At 31.1% G+C, this 24,311-nt stretch overlaps 1 protein-coding gene across 1 annotated transcript; it reads right to left on the bottom strand.

The window, feature by feature from the left end:
- Nucleotides 1-10,302: 10,302 nt before the first annotated feature.
- LOTGIDRAFT_159583 (hypothetical protein) lies at nucleotides 10,303-16,837 on the bottom strand (the record flags this gene model as incomplete). Its single annotated transcript, XM_009054090.1, has 4 exons — nucleotides 10,303-10,494; nucleotides 10,765-10,881; nucleotides 16,432-16,584; nucleotides 16,787-16,837. 4 exons carry the CDS (start codon nucleotides 16,835-16,837, stop codon nucleotides 10,303-10,305), a joined length of 513 nt encoding a protein of 170 aa, XP_009052338.1.
- Nucleotides 16,838-24,311: the final 7,474 nt, after the last annotated feature.

The raw sequence follows: 24,311 nt of genomic DNA, 5'->3' as shown, positions 1-24,311 counted from the left end.
CAGTTGGCCATGAATCAATTTGCCACAGACACAAACAATTATTGGCACCAAACGTATAACAGGATCAATAAGTTAACGAATACAGTGAGACATAATCTCTCCAAACTTCACATCAATTCTACTCATGTCTGTCTCATGTTTTCAATTCACAAGTCACGTTTAAAGGGAATGTTTCATCAAGAAAGTTCTTTTGAAAGACTATGTATTGTATCTCCTACAGCTCATGTATTGCAATGACTAAAGTGTACAGTGGCATCAGAAAATGAGGTTACTTAAGTTTTGCTAGCATCTTGTATCATGGTATCTATTGATGAGAACCTCCAGGAGATTAGCATACATTATTCTAACTAGCACCTTGCACCATTGTAGTTATTGCAATACATTGATATGAAATTCTCCAGAAGGTTACAATACTGATTCTCCCTAGCACTATTACAATAACTACAATAGTTGAGTATCATAACCTTCTGGAGCAACTCAAGCCAATGTATTACTTGTTAGTTATTTCAGCCTTAACTATAACTTATAGTAAACATATATCAGTAGTTATATCAGTACCCACAAAGATAAAAGAGGAATGTCTGCCTTTAAGACATGGAATGAATCAATTGCAGCAGGAGAGACTAGAATCTAATCAGGCAACATGACAAATACATGAGACATTTCCATCACAATGACATCATTTTCTATTCACTATCTTTACATGCAGTATAATTGACAGCAGGAGATTTTCTAATTTCTTAACAATCTGATTGTATTGACTAGGAATCAACATTCTGCATTAACAGTAAATAGAGAAAAATCTGCCTCTATTCTTGGAAAGAAAATATTGTAATATTGATGTGATTTGAGATTGAAGGGAAATATATTTTTTTTTCAGTTTTTCCAAGCATATTTTGGTAGTAAACAGTAAAAGTACCGGTATCCCAAAAAATCTTAACTCTAACGTCAAATCTACAAACATTGTTGTGTGTATGTTTGTAGAGTATTGCTATGGGAGTCAGTCTAGAGCCAGTGTCTTACCTGTAAACATGCTTGACAAATAAATATTATATAATGTCAAGGTCTAACAATGACGTTAACAACTTGACAAGGTATTGTTTTAAATACATTGTATGTTAAGATTCCTCAACACATCAAAATCAGTAGGTCACCGCCACTGTCCTACTGCAGAATGCATAGCATTACTTGTCTTTATTAGTTCAATCAAGAGCAAAAAAGTAAGAGGAATTTAAGAGGAAGTAAGGCTAAATAAAGAAATGTATTATGGTCATGTTAGGAATGATATGTGAACTTAGCAATGATATCTGTCAGGGATAAAAGCAATTGGTGAACAATGATGTATGATTATAGCCAGAAACTAGTCATAAACAACAGAAAGCAATTTTATTTATGTCTATTTATGTCTCCTGCTGCCAACAACTCACCAACTGTAAACAATTCAAACTATTTATGGCCGAGAAACAGCAATTATATAGAAATCGATGGAAACCTTTCATAGTCTATCAATATCAATCAAACACTCTCATATACTGTTATATATTTAATGAAACTACAGGATTGAATTGATGGAATAACACCTTCCTTACTGTCATAGTTTCTGCTCAATCAACCACCGACATTCCATACTCTTAATATACTTTTGAATACTGTTTATTCAGAATAATTTTTAACTTTTTCTACTAAGTTTTAAGTGAATTGAGACTTCAGATTTAAAATCATCACTGCTGATGCTGTCCCAGTTCCTTAATAGTTTCTTTTCCATTTGAACTTTAATTATGCATTCAGAAAGAAAAAGTCAGCTGTTCAGAAGATAGATTTAACTATCTAGATATTCTGTTTAACAGTTTGAGCAATTAAGCATTTTCAGATGTTGCTCATTAGCTACTACGATCCAAAAAACTGTCCTTGGAGGTTATTAAACTATATTGATTATTGATTTAGACCATGCCAAGCTATTAACAGACATATTTCATATCTCAGCGAGTGAAAACAGGTCAAGTAATTATCTAAGTTTGTGACGGAAATGGAATACTGCCGTGAGGAAGATGAACCAGATATCTTTTGTTATCATTCCGTGATGTTTTACTCTTTTTAATAAATATTGTATTATAATCAATTACTATATATGTTGCTATAGTAACAAAATATACAAATATCTGTAAAACAGTCTACCATTGTCAACCTGTATTGATTGTGTATTCTTATCATTCTGTTATTATTATATAAAATACTAATTATACAAACAGAAGACAAATCTGTTTAAAAACTAACCATTGATCGACTTAAAAAAAACTCTCATTACATATGCTTACAGATTATAGACATGATTTATTTTGTTTTCATGCACCAACGAGTCAAATTAATTGATCGATTTAAAATCAGAATCAGGTCATGATATGAAAACATTATTACAATGAATTTGTTTTTAGAATCTTTAAAGTTGAATTTAAGCCCAGGTAATGCAAAGCAGATGAGGTTCATCGCACAGTGAAAGATAGTGGATTACAGCCATATACGCCCACCACGGCATGCGGATGGTAAATATTCAAGATTTTGAGGCAAGGGCAATAACTCTGCTTCTAACGGTCGAAAATAGCTCAAATTCGAGCTTGATCTTCGTTTTATGAATATGTATACACATACCGAATTTCATTTGATTCCATCAAAAAATCTAGTTTTTAGAGCGTTTACAAGCAAATGTTAACGGACGGGGGTGTCAACAATATACGTCCACATAGAGAGATGTGGGCGTATAAAAAGCCTGCATAGGCATTAGCCCCCCAATTTAGGCCCATTTAACCTAATCTAAAAATCAAATCAGTTCCCTCAACAATTTGACCAGCCTTAAATGTTAAAGTCATGTACAGATTTGATAATTCTTGAAAACAAATCTTTTCCACCAGAATGGCAAAATCCAATTCTATTTAATCTGAACAACTGCAACAATGAGACAAAATATAATTGAGTTTTATGTCTTATGTTGCAAATAAACGATGTGCTGTGTCTGGTGTGGGATATCGATACAGTAGAAGTGTATATTAGAGGTATGGGTCTGAATACAGTGCAGGCACGATTTTCTTGTACTATTTTCTACTGTATCGATATAATCCCATATCGTGCACCATACCTCGTCTCTTTGCGGCTTTAATTTTCTGCGTCTGATTGAGCTAATATAAACAATAGAAAACAATGTACAACATTTCTACAAAATTAATATTTCATGAGTCATACATCATTATTTTTTTATAAGTATCCATCAGCTGTTTACAAATCAATAGTACAATTCATACCAAATTAACCAATGCTGTAACATTCAGGGGTCTGTTTACAGAAAGTTCATAACTTACTATTCTTCTATCAACCCCAGTTATTACTTATGTTTCATTAAAAGTATAAAGTTATTGAGTTTCTGACACTGGCTTTGAAACAACTGAGGAATTTGTAATAATTTGGAATTTGGAAATTTTTATTCTATACATGTTCTGAGATGGTGCTTACAGTTACTGCAATTCAACACAAAACTAGTAAATACATATATGATGATGTGATTTAGAAATTTGATCTCTTCAGAATACATTATAATATATACCCAGAATTTGCTGTGTGCCACCAAACATTCCGTACAATCTTTATGTACTGATTACTATTGCATGACAAAGGTACCCATACTCAGGACAGAACTAATATTGACATATGACAAAGAAGAACCAGTTGGTAGCAAAAAAATCCTTGAAAATCTGAAATGGGTACTCTGAGAATGCTGGTTGAATAACTACTAGTCCAAGTTTTAGAGAGAAAAGAGTCCTTTATGGAGGTCAATAGGTAATAATAATAATAATAATAGAGTGATATTATATAATATATATATATACTATAGTATATTGTAGTATATTTATATTTAACATATGTAACATATCTAATACAGTCAGATGTAGTAAGCTTACACTTATCATAATAAACATTGCATGAACAATTCTTTCATACAATCTTACTCATGATTATCAGGAATTTCATACAGATGTAGTTACCATGTCTTTGATTTACTAGTAGAAGTTTTTCTTTTGAAGTTGTAAGTACTGGCATGTGCTGGATTTCACTTTCAAATGGGTAACAAACTGCGTTAAAACAATGCTCATATTAAATCTCAGATTATTAATTTGACTAAACAAAGGCAAAACATGTTCTAAAGCAGTCAGAAGGATATTTCTTATCTAATCAAATGTTATTTGTCCCAATGTAAGTTTTAGCCATCCCAAAGAAACCACAATGTGATTCAAGCCCAATATTTTTATCTGATTTTTCTGTTGTCAGGTCAGTGGTCAGCCACAAGACATAAACTATCAGATCTGTTGTCAACAAAATTTGTCAAACTGATTATATTCAATTAAAACATTGAGAAGAAAAGAAAAGAGCTTTAAAGGTTGAAATTTGAATAAGTGTGGTTATCTGATCCAATACGTGTGGTTTTTATTGGATTATAATCACCAACTATCTCTTATCTTAATTTCTTTAAAAGGTGACCTTCACAAAGGTCAAGCCTGTAATCTCTAAAGAAACCAAGATTGTAAATAAATATTATCAGTAAAGTAGGTCGACTTTACAAGAGCCAATTAACTAGAGATAATAATCTTATGGTTGCTTAGTAGAATTGTGTAGGAATGTCAAAGTGACAATTGCATAAGATCATAAGATAGCACATATAAGGGCAACACTTTAGAGTACATTCAGTCATAGAGTGCACTCAGCAAATGGTGGCGTGGGTTATGCCGTGGGTAAGATACCAAGTCAGATTGATCCCCTTAATAAAATTTGTGCATGACTCTTTGGCATCCAGATGGGACAATGGCGTGTTCTATCCCTATGACAACATTAAGCATTATCTTAAATCCATGCTATCAGCATTTCACATCTAACTGTTCAGAGAATATATTGAGTGCTTCATGGTTACAAAATGATTGGTTAAGTTTGTCATGCTCTCTTCTAAAATCATCATTTCATTTTGAGAGCATTTCCATATCTATGTTAAACCATATTGATAACAAAAGCCAACCAATTGTTTTCAATATGGGTAAATTGATTTCAACCAACCTTATTGACATGATGAGCATTACAATGAAACTGTATAAAGCTTAATCAATAGTTTGTCAGACAGTAATCCCCTTGATAGAAACAAACCTGACTGAGATAAAACACGCCTGACCTAATATATTTTTCATCAGTTAAAGATAGCTTGCCAGGCAAGGTAATATACGCCCACTGGCAGCTTTGATTTTGAATAAAAATATTTAGCAGTACAGTAACAATCACCAGTATGAAATATTCAACCTTCAGTCATACACTTCTTTTGAACTCTTAATAATATTGAGTATGAGTTATTGCCCATATTGAATCTTCAGCTCGGTACTGAATAATAAAACCAAGTTTTGTCAAAATCCAGCAAGAATCATGCCTTTTAGTGTTTAAGAGCTAAAATTTCAAGTATGAGGTCAATAACTCCTATGAAACATATTTCGATTTTTTTTTATTTTCAATAGAGTTCATCCATGGGTGATAATAAACAATTTCACCAAGTTTCGTTATAATCTGTCAATAATTGAGCCTTCTAGAATGTTTACAAGTTAGAAATTGAACACGTTTTCAAGAACAAGGGCAATAACTATACTATATATTTTTTGATTCTTCTGATTTTCAATAGGGTTTATCCTTGGGTGATTACAAACATTCACACCACGTTTTGTCAAAATCCGTCAAGAATTGTGTCTTGTAGAGTGTTTACGGACGCCCATTTCATGTGGGCGTATAATAAAAGTTAAGAATTTCAGGGCTACAATACCTTATAATGCTAAGTTTCATCGTACAAATGGAATTTTAATGTCTTTTTGATTACATTTGAACTTTTCATTCTGACATGCATTGTATTAATGATATATATAGACACAGCTTTATGGAATAAAAATCACTGATTAAAGTGCAAGTTTTCAGGTTGTATTAATACCTATTTTACTTACAATTGCCATTTAAAGATTTCATTGTATTAATGCTTGTCAAAGGGATTGCAAAGAGGTTTCCTTAAATGTTTTTGTGTGAATAATAGCATGTTTAATAGCATCAATTTGCACCATACCAATTTTAAATCAGACAACTGTGGGTGGTAATTCCACTACAAATAAGTGTTTGATGTTGTCATTAATCGCAAAGGGTCTTATGTGATAATAATACTCTATTGATTGAATGAAATTTTAATATGTATATTGGTTGAAAACTATTGAGAATGAATAGGTCAGTGAAGTGTAATAACCACCTTCTGTCACCAATATATATGAGTGAGTGATGTTATTCAGAAATTATCTGAAACCGATATTTAACATACTTTATTTAATATAATATATCAATGTACAGTTCAATAAATATATTAAAAATTCAACTCAATAAATAACAACATCTGTGGTTTATCTACATTCTTATCAACTTGTTATAATAAATTTCTCTTCATTTTATTTAAAAATAGTTATTCGTAAATATCGCCCATTTTGAGTTTATAATTAAAACCAACTACACTAGTTTAACTTGAATATATTTATAATGGAGCAGATTCAAGGGAAAGGTGTTCTAGTACTAACATGAGCATACAGAAAATAATAATAAAAACTTCTTTCATAATAAAACATTCAAATATGATTGAAACAATGGATAAACTTATGTCAACATCATCAAGTACAATATGACAGGATGCAATAGGGACAGATACACAGTTCTAATCCTACAGTGTCAAACTCTACAGTGTTAATCTCCATTTGATAATTGACATAATCTACATATCACTCTCACTATCAAGTGAGTAAGACATTTGCTTCCTAACCTGAAGGTTCAAGATGATAATTTCAACAGATTTTTCGACTAGAATTTCCCCAGTTACTAAGACAGGTCAGAGAGACCTCACATGGAAGAGGAGTCTAGTCGTTTGGATGAAACAAAAAACCAAGGCCCAATATGCTATAGGCTGTGCACGTTAAAGATTCCTTGACAGTTGGAAATTGAAAAAGAGTAGGCTAGCAAAATTTCACTGATTGTACACCGCATGGCGTTGGCCATCTTCATTAGCTCAATTAGGTGCACAACAGTCAGACGTAAAACTCCATTTCATTTCATTTCTGTCATTAAAGCCTTGAACTGTATTTTAACAATGAAAACATTTATTATCATCATGGTAAACTCTTTCCTAGCCAGATAATAAGAACAATGTATTCTACTTCACCAAGAAAATGAAAGAAAACTCAATTACCAGACTTCAAATCTCATTTGAATGAAATCAGAAGATAAAATCCATCTCATTTCCTGCCAATTTACAATATCAATTGTTGGTTGTTTGATCAATATGTCTTGTCTATATCCAATGGTGATAGCATAGAGCTTTATTAAACTATGTACAGACAACTGAGACAAAAAAGCTTAAACAGACAAATTTATTTATTTCATTATATTGATCATGAAACCCGCTAAAAAAAACCTAAAAGCATCAAACAAATATCCAGCCATCGAAAGGTACCATCGACTAACAAAGCACGGCAAAATATACCTAAGATGATAATTTACTTATCTGAAGTAAAATTCTAAGCTGACACACGTTATTCCACAATAAAAAACATATATTTATTTTGTCAACCGCAACTTCAACCGAGTTTGCAATGGCGGGTTGAAGTTAAACGATGATACAACGTACCGGAAATAGATAAGATAACGGAGCAAATGAATTACACATAAACGATTGGTCAACACAAAACATATTATCTTTCAATAATATTTATTTATTCTATCATTCCCCATTTCAGAGCAAAAAAAATCTTCAGTTTCTTTGTTTCAATATTGCTAAAGTAGCAAAGAAAGTGGAGCACAAAACTAACAATCACAAGCACTGCCTTAATTTTTTGTCTTGTATTAAAGTTAACAAAATGTTAATGTTAAAAATTTGTAAGTAAGTAAACGACAGTACAAGTGAATACAGATTGTAACCCTGTGTAAAAATGGTGGTTTGGCAAGTTTGCTCTAATAAAAAATATAGTTGCTGAGTCAGCTGAGTACATCAGCACCAGTTTTATACTGAATTCAAGACTAGGTACATCCGTACCGAGATAAAAAACTAGTCTGACATCGAGACATTTTGTTCTCCATAGGAAAGAGATTACTGACAATCTAGATATATACAACCTCCAATAAATAACATCAAAACTTGATTTAAATCAAATGAAAGCAAGCTGACGGTTTTTCACCAACATTCACAATAGAATATCTCCAAGATTTGATTTATATCAAATGAAAAAAGCCTTACCCACCAACATTCACAACGAACTTAAAGAGACTAAACAAAAAGTTATATTTTAACCATTCTTCAAAACCCATATTTGATGTCATGTCCCATACAAAACAACTTTAACAGCAGTTTTTGAGTTTTAGAAAAAGTCATAAGTAGAAAATAGAATTGTGCAATCATTCAGCCATATTCATATCTTTATTAGTTAGTCTGATAATAAAAAACTTCACAACAATTATTACAAGTCATGAAACCAGACAATAGAATTTAGAATATAGAAATTCTGTTTCTGAAAAGTAAATTGGACTAACTTGACAATATCTTTTTGTGCATTAAGAATCCTTTTAACTTTCCAATGTTAATAACAGTTAGAAAATCAACATTCATCAAAGTGTCAGGAATTCACAGTAAACAGAATTTAAATCAAAGAGAAGGCTTTTTCTGAATGAAAATAATGGATTCTGATGTAATGAAGTTTCGCCCCAACAGACAATAGAGATATTCACGGTGGCTGTGATTAGCATATAAATACCATTAAATATCAAGAGAACTTAACTTTATAATTTATGTTACTAGTACATGTATGGTATCATCTCAAATTATTTTATTGTTCAATCAGATCTTGCAATTAATCAGACATGATTGTCACTCTGTTGTCACTCACTAATTTTGCTCGTTGGCATCAAATAATAGAAAGTAAACTACTATTTCCAAAACTAGCTGATGACGTTTATGCATCCAAAATATGTGTCTCCAACATGAGTCTGATGAGATGAGCTCTAGCCAATTACAGCATACCTCCTCATGTATTAATTAACCAGACAATGGTTGAGTATCCAACGCTGATACATAATTCTCTTTTGCTGTTAAAGCGGACACATTCAGTGCTCAGCAGTAAATAGTGCAATCTATATTTGTTGATGTACCTTTTGATGTCACCACCATTATAACTTGTACTTAATTGACCAATTTCTGCCAAGTCTTCTTTACTTTATTGAGCTTTGATGTACGCTTACGGTAATCAAGGCATTTTTCACCAACCACTACTTTCATTACGAAGTCAGAATAAATAACTTATTCTCAGACTGAAGCACAAGGAGTTTCTTTAATCAAATCAATCCTAACAAGACAAGAGCAGAATATTGTGAATAAAATATCAACTTGACAGGCTTCATGGAATAATTTTGTCAACAACAATTTTAGCAAGTTAGAGCTTTAGTAAGCTTACTAACAGAAATCCTCTCCAAGGAAGAAGAATTGGCTACTGGGGACTTTTCTTGTTCAAATTAACTCATAATTATACTTCTTGATTGTAGTTTTAAGCCTGATTTATTTCAGATTTTCAAAATTTTCAAATATGTATTAGATAATCTAAATATACATTATTTTATCAAGATTATTCATTATTTTTCTAATCAGTAATCACTTGTATACATTACACATTACAGGTCACTGCATTTATTCATTAGCTCTATCAGATGCATAAAAATAGAATATAAAATATATCATCCCAAACCAACTGAAGCTGTCATAAACAACAGATACCAGTTTAAGCCAATAAATAAATGGAGTTTAATCCCTTATTACTGTTGATATAGAAGACCAGCTGTAACTGAGTGTCAATTCACCTGATCTGATAACACAGTATCCAGTTTTAATATTTCTAATTCTAGTATGAAGAAAAGTATTTTAAAACAGTTTTAATCCTAATATTAATGTCATATTTTCATTCTGAATAGCGTTTTCAAATTGAGACAATATGAATAGCCTTTTCAAACTGAAGACAATGTGAGTAACAGTTACATTATTATCAGTATAATAAAGGTATCATTTACATTTGAATACACAAAAAATTAATCTTCTTTTTCTCTTCTGATATTAAAACATAAATAATTCAATCATTTTGGCATAAAATTCAACACCTGCATATCTAGATTATTTAACAAGTTTTAAAAACCTTTAATGCTTGCAGCAGGTTGTTTTAAAGTGCATTATAACATAAACTTTTTGATAAATGTTTTTTTCAACATATACATCAGCACAATATCTAAAAGAACAGTATGACCTACAGGTGCTTGATAAAGTACACTTCCCTTAATTACAATCAGTTCTTTTAAGTCTTTTGAAAGTTCAAATTTTTGGCCAAACCACCAATATCCATGACCATATGCTTTTACATCAAACTAGTTAGACAAATTATAAACCCTATTAAATCTATGCAAATCCTTTCCATGCCATAAATATACAATAATAATTCAAATCCAGGAGAGCAAATGACTCTGGTGCTCTGGTAAGGTATATAATATGTTCTGTAGGACATGAAGAAGAATTTTTGTATTACTTTCGATCTCAAGAGATTCCTGAATTACCACATTATTGTCTCTAAAAGAAATTGTCACGAAATGAGTCTCTCTGTTTAGAAATTAAAAAGAAAGAGAATAAAAGCCATTTACCTGATAAATAGAAAAATCCTTTTCCTCCACTAATCCTAGGTATCGATCAAGAAAAAACTCCACTGGTTTCCTCTTACTGTTGCCTAAACTAGCTTTATCCACTAATGGCTTAAAAGACTGCAATAAAATAATAATACATCAAAATTAAAAACTTCTTTATGTGGGCTTCTTAAGATTTTCTATTTTCTACTCCAAGTAGTTTCAATAAAAGTGAAATATAACTGTCAAGTTACTATGGTAACTATATTTGTGATATTTTTATCTTCAGTGTGTGACAATGTTCATAATATCTCAACTAACAAACACAGATAGAGAGTAAATTCAAGGTAAAGGGAGAGAACTCAATATTAAGACTGTTCGTATGTAAATTTCCTGTACAGTTTTACAATTGAAATTCTGCTTTATCTTTAAGTAATATCTAATGAAAATTTGCATGTTGTTTTGCTGACTAAATCAAGTACCTTTTAAAATCTTAAATCTTAAACTCTCTTATAATAACTTTTCTCATTTCAAATCAGAATAAGGTATTATTTACACTAAATGTACTCGAATATATTTCAGGTCCTATTTAAACATCTCTACATGTTTTATACCGTATTCAATCTAATGGACACCACGGAGCATTTCATTATCAATAGGGAAGGGGCACTTTTCAATATGTTCTATTGCAATGCCCAAATACTTTAGCTAAGAATATCAAATTGAATGATGATCAACTTCAAAACACGCATTGCATCAAGTAATATCAAATGAAATTTTGCATGTTGTTTCGCTGACTAAATTAAGTGCCCCTTAACATATCAATCTTCAACTCTCTCTTATAATAATATTTCAAGAAGATTTCAAATCAGGATAAGGAATGAAGGGGCTACAATTAGATTGAATATGGTATATCATTTGCTATGTGTTCAATGACAATGCTCAAGACTACTTAAAAATACTTTAGCTAAAAATAATGATAATGTTTAAATATGTATAGTAATCTTGGTGTACATGTTAATCTAGGATTTAAAACATCATGATGAACACATCAGAAATGAAATAATCCTTCAGCAGACAATGTAAAATACTGATCCTTTGGAGCAACATTTTAACTGGATTCTTATGAAGTTTTCATTAAGCAGAAATGAAATGGGGATTTATGTTTTACTTTCAATTTCCTGCATGACCTGATGAAGCAGACAATGCCATTAAATGTGTAATGAGTGAAATTGTGATAGGACAGTGATAAAAGACTTCTCTTTAAAGATTTAACACTGCCTGGGTATTTTTAACATACACAGAGCCCCTGTATATTGTCCCATACAAAATAGGCACATTTTCCATGTCAGCCTCACAAGCCAATCGTGTCTACGGCGGCCATTCTCGCTACGCCTGACAATAGCCTTGTATGCAGCTGGCAGATAAATTGAACTACTTTTCGTCCTCCATTGTTGACATCTGACTAGTCTCTGACACCCAGACGTCTCCTGTCTACAAGATAAAGTCTTCACAGGAGATAACTAGCGAACTATATTTTGTAATGTGGAGGTAACTTCCGCCTAACAATTAAATAAGATTTTCTTTCGTCTGCATGCAAGGTTATTGTCAAACAATGGCCACCAAAGACACGATTGCCCCACAAACCTGCATCAAAAGCAGTAAGACCTGGTTGATAAAATCTGTAGGTCGTAAGCTAAATGAAATGAACTGACAAGACATGAAGGTGTTTATTATTGTGAATACAATTTCAGTAACTAACTAGTAGTAAAGTGATTGCTATACAGTCTACTGTTTTCTACCTTTTCTAGCTGGGATCTGCCCTTTAAATAAACACATCTGCTTCTATAAATGCAGAAGATTTTCTTTATGTATTACTCTACTTTCAGAAATAGTAAAAAGCTGTCATCTGAGAGAAAATAATGTGATATTGATGTGACATTATATGGAACCATTATTTTTGTGTCTTATTATCTGCTTCAAGTTGTAGAAAAAGAGACAGTGATGAATGATATTCATTAGACTATTAAATTAACGTATCTTTTTATCAAGCTAGTAAAAAGCTACAAGACGTACTTTCAGACTGTTTTATCAGCCAAAATAATGGATTTTCACTAGGTATTCAAAGTGAATCCAATCATCTTCAGACAGAAATCTGGTTCCTCTCAAAGAAGTAATTTTAAGATTTTAAAGGCAATTTTTTTTTCCAAGAAAAATTAACAAATGTGATGTGGTGGTTGTTTTTTTTTTACTATTATATAAAACATTTTTCAACAATTCTTAAGCAGACTGTCTTCATAAAGGCCAATTTTATTTTTCCAACAAAAATTAGCTGATATTTGAAGAAGTCTTTTTTTCCACCATAATAGAACACAACTAATTTCTCAACTAATCTAACGCAGATCATCATCATCAGCCTAATAATGTGCAGAAATAAAGTAAGACTTTTATTCTGTCTTTATTTATTAAAATCGTAAGAACAAGTGTTAAAATATCAGTTGATTTTCTAAACCATTATAAAAGACAAGATTTCTGAGTAAAAAGTAACATATGATAAAGTGCAGAAGAACTTGTGGTCGAAAAAGAAAAAAAATTTTCAGGCATAAATCTTTAAGAAAGAAAAATATTTCAAATATCTCCTGGAAAAAAAAAACAACCAGTAAATGATACAAATCATAAAAAGTAAATCATACAGTCTGATAATAAATAAATAACTTTTCTCCTCAATTCCATATGATTCGACAACAAATAGTTATTGTGAGATAGTCCCTATCTAATCATTATCTATACAAGCAGCCAATAAAAAGAGGGGTCACGACTAGAGCTAAGCTCATATTTCATGCAGACATTCTGACAGTTCTTTCAACCACTGTGACCTATATTTTTCTTGAAAACATATTCCACAATGGTAGACTAATTCGATCCTTAGCCTAATTTATTTTTAGAGATGATTTCATCAAGTTTTTTGAAAAAGTTAACAGACGTTTTATTTAACAACCAATAACTTGAGTATAAATATTTTTGAACATATTTTTCTGGCACGAGTGATCCAATTACAGAAAGTAATTGAAATTTAATTACTTTATATAAAAAATAGATATCAATTATATAGTCATGGTATTACAATCAGTCTCTAGCATGATGTTAACTAAAAAAATAATCACAATAATATCTGTATTAAATTAGTTTAACATTACAAGAAAAATAGAACACAGACAATTGTCAATTGAACAAAATGTAGTGCAAGTTTCTCCTGTTCTAAGCAAGACAAATTATAGTAAATAAAATATGACTTCTACAGCCTTCCAATACTGTTCTGTACCTTTTGATGTACTTGATAATCAGTATGTGTCCGTTTGCCTAGTAATTTAGAAATTTAGTTGTGTAGGGATCTTTATTTGTGTGTGGATTTGCCTAGTGCCTAAGGAATCTTGCTGTCTGGGGATTTTCAGACAGTATTTCAGTTGTCTAGGGATTTTTTTTTTTGCCAGTTAGTCCCCTATTAAGTTAGCTGTCTGAGGATCTTCAATTGTGCCAAGTCCCTTAGTAATTTAGTTGCCTAGGGATTTTTTTTTGTGCCAACTTTCCCAAGTACCTTTCAATGTATAAATGTTTCTTTGTTTTTTTTTAACCATCACAGTTTGCTTCAGACAGTTTTTTAGTTTATACGTAAATTCCTTTCCTGTTATCTTGTCCAACTTGCATCACAGACAGAGAAAATTAGGTTGCAAATTGACGTATTGTGAATCTTTAGGTTAGCCAATAGACAACAGTCAATCACCATCCATATCTTCAACATATGATAAGATTTAATGAAAAGCTGGACTGGACTGGTCAGTAGTGACCTTTGAACAGAAACCAGTGATTGATTACTATCTTCAATCTTACTCTATCAACATATTTAGCTACTAGCTTCTGACACCCATTTGTCAAAAGATTTTTCAATGAAAAATTGTAAGAAGTAAGTAATTTTACACTGAGAAATATCACACTTACAACAAGAAATATATCATACGATTTTTTCAGAAATGGTCTTCTTTCACTTTTAAAATCTGATAAGCAAACCAAATTGGGCATGCTTACCCTTTTGAGCACTTCAATACACACTCCTATAGTCATAAATTTCAAACGAAATGAACTGAATGGAGTTTGACATCATAAATTTCAAAAAACTCGATAAAATGATATTCAATATTGAGTTAATATGCAGTATAACATGGACATGCACCTGACAGTATGGAAATTAATACCATCAAGGTAGTAATTGAAGGGTCATTACGTTGTGAGATGGTGGAGAATCTTGAATTCAAGCATTCAAATATGACCCTTGATCCAATTTAGTTTGCAAAAAAAAAAACCTGGCTGAAACTGGATCGTTTATCAGATTATTTCAGTTAACCAGTTTTTAACAATGAGCATTGGCTAGTAAATAATAATAGATGAATAAATATGATGCAGTGGTTCAAGGATCTAATTCCAATACCCTTTATTTTACTTATGACTAAGCACAAGACAAATTTCTTATCATTTTCAAATAATAATATGTTGGATAAGTTATTCTGTGTCATCATTATAAATCTTTAATGGTTTTAAATGGTAAACACAGAAATATTACTAAAGAACACTGTCTGGCTCAGACATTTTGCAGAAATTGTGAAATCATAAAATGAGATGCACATTATTATGAGAGAAGGAGACAGCAGGAAGGTTTTGAAATCTAATCAATAATCATTAGAGACACAGGATGTTACCCTACGATCAATACTGCCTCTTATTCACCTTTTCTCTAATAGTCTGACTTCCTCAACTTTTCACTCAAATTTCCTCTTATAATATTTCTATAGGGACTAGCTGAAGTTCATCAACTTTGTTCTCTCTCTGTAGGGATTATATATCTATAATTAACTTTGGCCTGGTTTTATTCAAAGAAAATCTCGGCTTGATTTCCCAGTTTTTTTTTCAAGATAATCTGGAAATTTAATAGTCTTGATGCCAGTCTAATTTCCAAGCAGTTATTGTTGATTTATGTAAATTTAAAATAGCCTTGATATAGTCTAATAAGATTGAAAATAAATTTAAATAGAAACTGTGGCTTGTCTGGAATTGGCATATTCAGGTCAATAACCAGCAATTTAAAATAGACAATATTTAGATATTCAGATTTAGATAAATCTATCATAATGTTCTAGTTGTTATCTCTTCTTTACCAGTGACATCTGACTGACTTTTTGAGAAATAAATAGAACAGGCTATATATTGGTTTCATTATCTTATTAGTTAAATAATATTTGTCAGGAACAACCTATGACCGCAAATGCTGTATTGGAAATTTTCTTTCAAAAAATACAAATCTACTAAATATATCGCTTAAATTTGATATGTAAAGTAAAAGAGTTGCGCTGAAAGACCTAACTGGTCAATATTAAAATCTTCTGATTTATGATTGTTTCATATAATCCTATATTGGTAATATATAATATTTTCTCTACCATGCCAACTGGACTACATTCAGTTTTTACAATCATTTGCCCATAGCTCAATTTTTGAACTTTTGAACCTTTTTACTTTTTTCAAAGTTTTTTGTCATATCATGTGAACTAAACATTTGAGCTGTCTGACAGTAAGGTGAAATTTGTTCAGCAACAATCTCAATTTAGGGATGAGGTATTTATAATAAAAGAAGCTTACCAATCCTGGCCAAAGCACTTCAGACTGATTTTTATTAGGATCAGCTCTATAAGCCCACACTAACGTATGTTCCACCCAAAATATTTGAAAAACTTCATGAACTTTTACCCATTCACGTTTATGCCAGTCACAATCATCGAACTCTACAAGTACCTGAAAAGACACAAAAAGAATATTGTTAAAGATTGTTACCATTTAAGGTAGGGTGGTTGAAAGGTAAGAAGTTACAGAACATTCAACAGAAAGCACTGGCACAGGATAAAAGCAGTGATTTGAGTTCTTCTTACATAGATCTAAATATCATAATACATGTATGATATCTGAATGTATGAATTTGCTCATGTTAGGGATATACCTGCTCATGTTTGGGACAGATAAACAATATTTCAGTATCTGGTATTATCATATGTGGTGGGATAAGTAGAAATTTTCAGAATTAAAAAAGGTAGAAAAAAACAGGCTATTGTATCATTGAATTTAATGATATAAGCTTATCAGATCATTGGGAATACAATTTTTGGAATAGTAATAAATTCATATGAACATCGAATCTACGCAGCATTTCTTTTGATATTCAAAAAAATACGCTCACTTCAACTATCACGTTTATAAAAGTTCAGACTTTTCTTACTATAATATGAAATCATATGACTGTGTATATAAGATATAATCATGATAAACTATAAGATAGCAGGATAATATCACACTATTTATACTCTCTCATAAACACTACAAAACAGCAGTGGGTACAAACTTTCATTACTTTTTATATACTTAAATATCACAGTTTTCATAACATAAATTTATTAAATTTAGAGAAACTATCTCTAAACAGATAAGATCTAAGGTTGAAAACTTTCAGAAAATACCTGAAGGAATTATGAAAGTGAAATTTGGAGCCAATTTAAAACTTATCAGGTGATGATATTTTAATAACATTAATTAGTTCAGCAAATATAGGCTTAACCATTTACTAATACTAGCAAACTTGTAACACAGGAAAGGTGTCTTTTCTGTTCTGATACACCAACTGAAATTTGGCTCACAGCGAGTCAAGTGTGCAATTAGTGTGGTAGAAAATAGAAAATATTTTAAAACAAGTGCCGTATTATCTCCACAAATAGAAGTGCAATACATGTGTGCAGATTGCACAGTACTTTTTTGGGTCCAGTGATCAAAAGACACAGGACAAAATAAGTAGATTTCAACAAAAATTTTCCTCCAGATCCAGCAATACAACATGAATCAAATTGTTGTAACAGCAAAATAGTTACAGTAGTAGCCATAACAAAGGCAATACTAATTGTTATAGTTTTAATAGTACTAGTATATATAGGTTTCCAAGGTCCAAAACATGATACAAACATGTCAAAGCACAAAAATCCATATTAACTAAAAAGGAAATAACGTTTTTACAACGAACTAGTGTACCTAAAAAACGTAATCAGGTCAATTTAAGACAAAGGTGTAATCAAACAAATACCAGGCCTAAACTGGAGGCTACAACATGCTTGACAAAGACACTGCAAATTTTTAAGTTCTGTGATGGTCCATTAAAATATAACAGGTGACTATAAATATGAATTTTCAAATTAGGTTCTTGAATATCACCTGAAATTTTTTCGATGATATTAACAAGAGCGAGCCTATGAGTAAAATATCAAACATTCATATTCAGATTTATTTTCAAAGATTAATCCTTGTTATATGCCAGATGACAGATGCCAAGACAGAACCAGTAAAGTCATCTCGAAGCCAGACTGTCTGTGGACCTTTAACATGTACAATCTTTTCTTTTTTACATGATCAAGCTCTATATTTGAAATTTGCAGACTATCATTGTATAAATAGAAGATAATTTTCAAAAGGAAGATAAAGCAAGATTTTAGTACAGTGAAGGTCTGTAGATGATGTTGTTTTTCTGTATTTTCCCACCATTTTAAAGGTGGTAGATTTGTACTAAACTGGTGTAATTCTACCTGCTAGTGAAATCAAATCTGTTATGTGAATTGGGAACATCTAACATGTCTAATTTATAAAACGTGCCAAAAATAACATATGTCTACTTCTCAAGAATGGCACAAATTAATGTTCATCAGTTTTCTAGGTTAAAAAACTCTTCAACTTGTACATAAGTAGTCTTTATTTCATGTTGCTTGAGTTGACTTGTTGACTTTCCATTCAAAAATACCTTTATAATAGCACTCTGATTCTATTTCTATCTTAAAACATCAATCCATTAAATTTAAGACGATGCCAAAAGTGATTTCACATGCGCTGCATTAAATTGCATTTGGTCATTGGTCAAAATCATGCCTTGGGTAAACTTTTCAGATTGACAAACTTTTGAAAATTGAACTGTCATACAGTGCCTATTCAGAGATTAACAAACTTATATCAAACAGTTATACAGTCCTATTGGGAGACTAACAATCTTCTGTCAAACAGGACTGCCATACAGTCCCTATTTAGAGACTAATGATCTTCTGTCAAATAGGCCCTATTCAAACTAATAAACTTCTGTCAAACAGGACTATCATACTGTCCCTATTGGGAGACTAAAGGACTGTTATACAGTCCCTGTTGGGAGACTAAAGGACTGCCATACAGTCCCTGCTGAGAGACTAAAGGATTGTCATACAGTCCTATTAGGAGACAAACTTCTGTCAAACAGGACTGCGATACAGTCCCTATTTAAAGACTAATGATCTTCTGTCAAACAGGCCCTATTCAGACTAACAAAATTCTGTCAAACAGGACTGCCATACAGTCCCTATTTAGAGACGAACAATCTTCTGTCAAACGGGCCCTATTCAGACTAACAAACTTCTGTCAAACAGGACTGCCATACAGTCCCTAGGGGTCTGTTGCTCAATATAGTGTCCAGAAAGTGTGCTTAATACTGAACATACTGAAGATATTTCACAAAAAAAATTTTTTTTTTTTTAGACTAAATCAGTTGATCTGACAAAATTCCCTCCATTGTTAAAAGCAGAAAAATAGGAAGTAAAACAAATTTTAGAGACTTGAAAATCTCTTTCAAACTTGTCTGGCAAATTGTCAACTATAATAGAGCTGTAAGCAAAACAAATTTAACTGAGCCATCTGAAACCTACAGAGACATTACTATATATACTATTATTGATTATATAGCAGTGAGAGACATGTGACCTTAAACATTACTATAGCTATTTCATTCCATATTGATCCTAGTGTCAACCATGTGTTTCTCACAGTAAATTTCACTCCAACTACAACTGGTAAAATATCAACCTTAGATATCACTAGTTCAGTTTCCCTTCTTTTTCTACAAGCTACTTTTCACCTGTCCCAGTAGAATTCCACAAGAGCATTTATTCAGTTCCTAGAGTTTAATCCTCTTGTTAAAACTCTGAAGTAGAGGACAAGTTATCTGATGTAATTTGTGCTGAATATTGCAGATTTATCGCAGACATATTGCTTTTTAATAAATTTCTATAGTTCAATATTTCTTTCATTTCAGAGCTCTGGAATTCCTTATTAATTTTCTATTTCATAAAATATTCATCCCTTTCAAGAATTTAACAAAAATTATTCTAGAACCAATTTATTGACAAAAAATTTTGAATTAAAATTTCACACTGATATTAAAAGATTCATGAGCTATTTCATCTATAGTGGCTAAACACACAGTCATAGGACATATTTCATGTCATTAAATCTTTAGGGAAAGTTTTTTTTCTTTTGGGGGTTATGACAAATAATAACTAAGGCAACAGTATATTCCTGCTACCAACCTAATACTCATTTACAATGTACGCAAGAGGCATAGACAGGCATAAAGTAGAAAAGTTCCAAACATATGCAAGTATAAGAATTGCATACTCTCAACTAGAATAAATAGTATCAGACATGTACTGCATTATAGACATGTTTCAACATCTTATCACAATACCATTGGCTAGAATGTATTCCTATAATCAATTTCCAAATCTGTCACACAAACTGGGAGATTGATGCATCAGATAGCTGTAAACAAATATAAAAACAACTTTGGCATACAAAAATATTTGATTCAAGCAGGTATATTTGAATAGGAATTTTGTTTTCCCTGAAGGAAAGTTCATTGACCTGTTGATGATCTGATCATTGATTGACAAGAAACCAACTGTGTAATAACACTATAATAAGCTTAATAATAATAACACATGGAAAGTAAGAAGTCAGAATCAATATCCAAATATATCTTGACCTTTGACCTCAATACCTGTACAGGAAAGACTATAAAGAGATTAGAAAAGGTCGTGAACTCTATTATCTCTCTGTATACTGAGTAAGTAAAAGTATAGCTGCAGGCAGTAAATACATACAGTTCAATCTTTATTTCCTTCTTATAGTAAATGTCATTGGTAAAGTATGTCAGTTTTTGTTTTCATGTACTTACAGTCAATAACTATAACCTGAGTAATATTCAAATAATCTTCATATAATTTGATATTGCCCTTCACTAGAAATGATGAAATAATGTAAATGTTTCACATAGCCTATAGAATTATTTAAATTTTTCTTATAATTCTCTTCAATACATGCTATGAATACAATATTGTATTGCCAATTATATCTTACCAGATCACAACATGACACAAGTGAAGAATTTTGATCAGTACGAACAGAAGGTAAAATCTACATGTAAAATTTACAATAGAGTTTAATTATTTTGCTTTCTTTTGTCACCATTTTTTGGAAGTCCTATGTATTCTAATGATGAAATTAGTTCTTATCTCAATCAAAACAATATTAGCTTCTTTTACCATAGAAGAAGCTCAATAGCCGTAAACTGTACAAATTGCAATTGCCGGTCTATAGTGCTGTGTGTGGGCTTTATCCTTAATTAAATGCTATCCTTTTAATTTGAGCTTTAATAGGCTGTGAGCTTAATAACTGGTTCTACAGATAACCAATATTCAAACAAGGTGTTAAATCTTGGTTGGAGGAAATTATAATAAACCATTTTCAACTCTTTGATCAATACTTGTCTGGTGCACAGATTTTAATAACAATACCTGATTTATTAGATAGAATATCAATCAACAGGCCATATTTCATAGTCTTTTCACATGTGTACGTGAAAATATTGTCTAATGTTAAATTAATCTATAGATTATGATTGCCTTTAATCTATGGATCAATAACTGATTGATTTTCAATTTTCTAACAGTTTTCAATTCATTTAAAAGCATACTATAAAAATTTAAAAATTATAAACCTGACTTAGGTAAAAGAGTTTTATTAAAGTGTATTGAGAAGAATGTCAATGAAAACATGTGCTGGTTAGAAAGTGAGAACAGAATATATATAATTTGTTTTTTGAAACAAATTTATTTCTTTAACAAGAATATCTCTTTCACGTTGTTCATGTGTAATATACATGCTACTAGTTTTGTGACAGTACATCAAAAGGACCTGCCTGGAACCAAGACTGCAAAACATTGTGTCACATTTTTACTCATTTCAGAAAACTTTGTCATTTTTGTTATTTTGGAAAGCAAGGCTTAAAAACTAAGTATAAATTTCAAGGCCTTAAAAACTACAATTTATATACCAGTATGTATGCACACACTTACATACCAGTAAATATATATAGATTATTCATAAACTTGAACAAATTATTCACTGTTCTTTCAATTCTGACAAGATCCAGATTTCTATGAAGAGCACGAGGCCATAAACTAGCAAATGTTACAAAATATAACAGGCTTTGTACTTAAAAAGATGAGACAAATTTCACATGAAAGAAAATCAAGTTTTATATCATCAGTGAGACTATATAATATCCATAACCACTGGAGGTACACTTCGCCTGAAGGTGAATTCAGCAGTATAAAAGAATAATGACATCAAAATGACAAAGTAACTCAGAAAATTCTCAATCTTGTCTCTCAAGTCACAAAGAAGTTTGTTGAAGAAAAGAAACAACACAAAGATTACAAAGACACAACTGGAAGACCTGAAGCCCCATCTTATTTTATTTTTTTTAAAATCTAGCAAGCACCCGTCATCTCGTGAAAAGCTCAGTTAACAGTGAGTTGAATTATTAAACCAAAGTAACTAGATCCAGACTAATTTATAGAGGGAATGATGCAGCCCCGTCACCATTAATGAATTGGTGCTGGGTCTCAGATTTTTGTTCTCAGAAAATTGGATGAATTAAAGGCCCAGAGAACTCATAGTCTTTTAATTCTTTATTTCTTCAAATAGAACTACAAGATAGTCTAAATTGAAACCTTGAAATGAGAAATCTGATGAGTTCAACCTTTTCATTCTGAAATCAGGTCATTGCCTTGAAAATATAATGTTTCTATTGAACAAAAAATATGTAGGCTGATAACTCTTTTCAATAAAAAACATGATTGAGGATTTAAAAAAAAATTGACAGATTCATATCAAAAACTTAATTAAAATTTTTTCTGATTTTCAAATTTTCTAACCATGATATAAATTGACACGAATTCATATTTCAATTAATGAAAAATAATAAAAACATTATTCCTCAATTCAAATTCCAAGTCGAATTTGTGGATTTCACAAACTTTGCAATAAAAGGATTTCAGGAAACTAGGAAACTTTGCAGAAATTCATCAATGACTTTCTGTTGTTCAGAAATAAGAAAATCAGAAATAGATCAGATTCAACTGAAGACAAACTTTTTGTAGAGTTTTCTGTGTAATAACAATATATCCAGACTAATTTCGAATTAAATCCAATTAAAATACCTGCTTGAAAACCAATGATAAATGTTTGGACCCGAAGAAGATGACAACCTCTTTGAGTTTCGTGCTCCCACAGTTTGTATTATTTTTGTTTCATTTTCAAAATCACAACTGTTCATCAAGATGAGATTCAAATGAAAGACCTGAGAATTGATCAGAGTACTAGAACATTCTCAATTTACAGTGAGTAGTGGAATGTTAACATGTGCGTGAATCAATCAATCAATCGTGACTTACTTCACATCTAGTCAGTCTATCATCAATAAATCATTAAATAGGTACCCACAGATACCAATCAAACTGCCCAAGGGAAATAATCAATAGCAAGCAATTAATTTACTGTCAGTCCACGTACTTCTATTCTAATACAGAGAATATTTCACTGTCAGAGTAATTAACCTCTTATTGTTGGCAAGACATCAACCACCCCCCATTTCTTCACAGTTTATATCTATTCTACATTCCAATTCACATTTATTTTAATATATTCAACACATTTCAGACATTGTGTTCTAAATGCACAGTGCTAAATGATGTTATTTAGAATGAACTATTCCCAAGGTGGTACAATATTCTTCATTAACGACAAAGACAGATTTTTGAATCAGAAAAGAATTTGCTTTACAATGTTTTCAAGATATGATTTGTACAAATTTAGTCAAGGATCATTTTTCAAAACAAATCTACCTCATGGGATATTTCATGGTATATGTGTATAACATCATCTCTAATGATTATATAGCCAGAATTAAACATTATCAGAAATATTGCTTTGTAACTTGCTTTCTGTTACAAATATAAAGTAAAATATTTACATTTTATTGTTATGTGCTTCAGTGAACCTTTGTAAAAAAAATTTGCATTTATACAGGTATTTACCAATGAACTATAAATTTCAGAAATACTGCTTCCTAATATTTTTTTTGTTAAAAATACATCATAAAGTGAAAGGTATCTAAAAATTTCAGACCTATTTTGAATTTTGAAACATGATATTATGTTAAACATAAAAAGGCTTTGGTATTTAAATGAATCAATATGAACTTGGCATAAACACAAAATATTACATGTATAATGCATGATTTTAATTCAATTTTCTAAAAGCTTATTCTATGATATTCAATACCAAAT

This window comes from Lottia gigantea (assembly GCF_000327385.1).
Source record: "Lottia gigantea unplaced genomic scaffold LOTGIsca_21, whole genome shotgun sequence".
NCBI lineage: Eukaryota > Metazoa > Mollusca > Gastropoda > Lottiidae > Lottia > Lottia gigantea.
The sequence above is the reverse complement of the archived record's forward strand: the minus strand, read 5'-3'. Positions and strand labels throughout refer to the sequence as shown.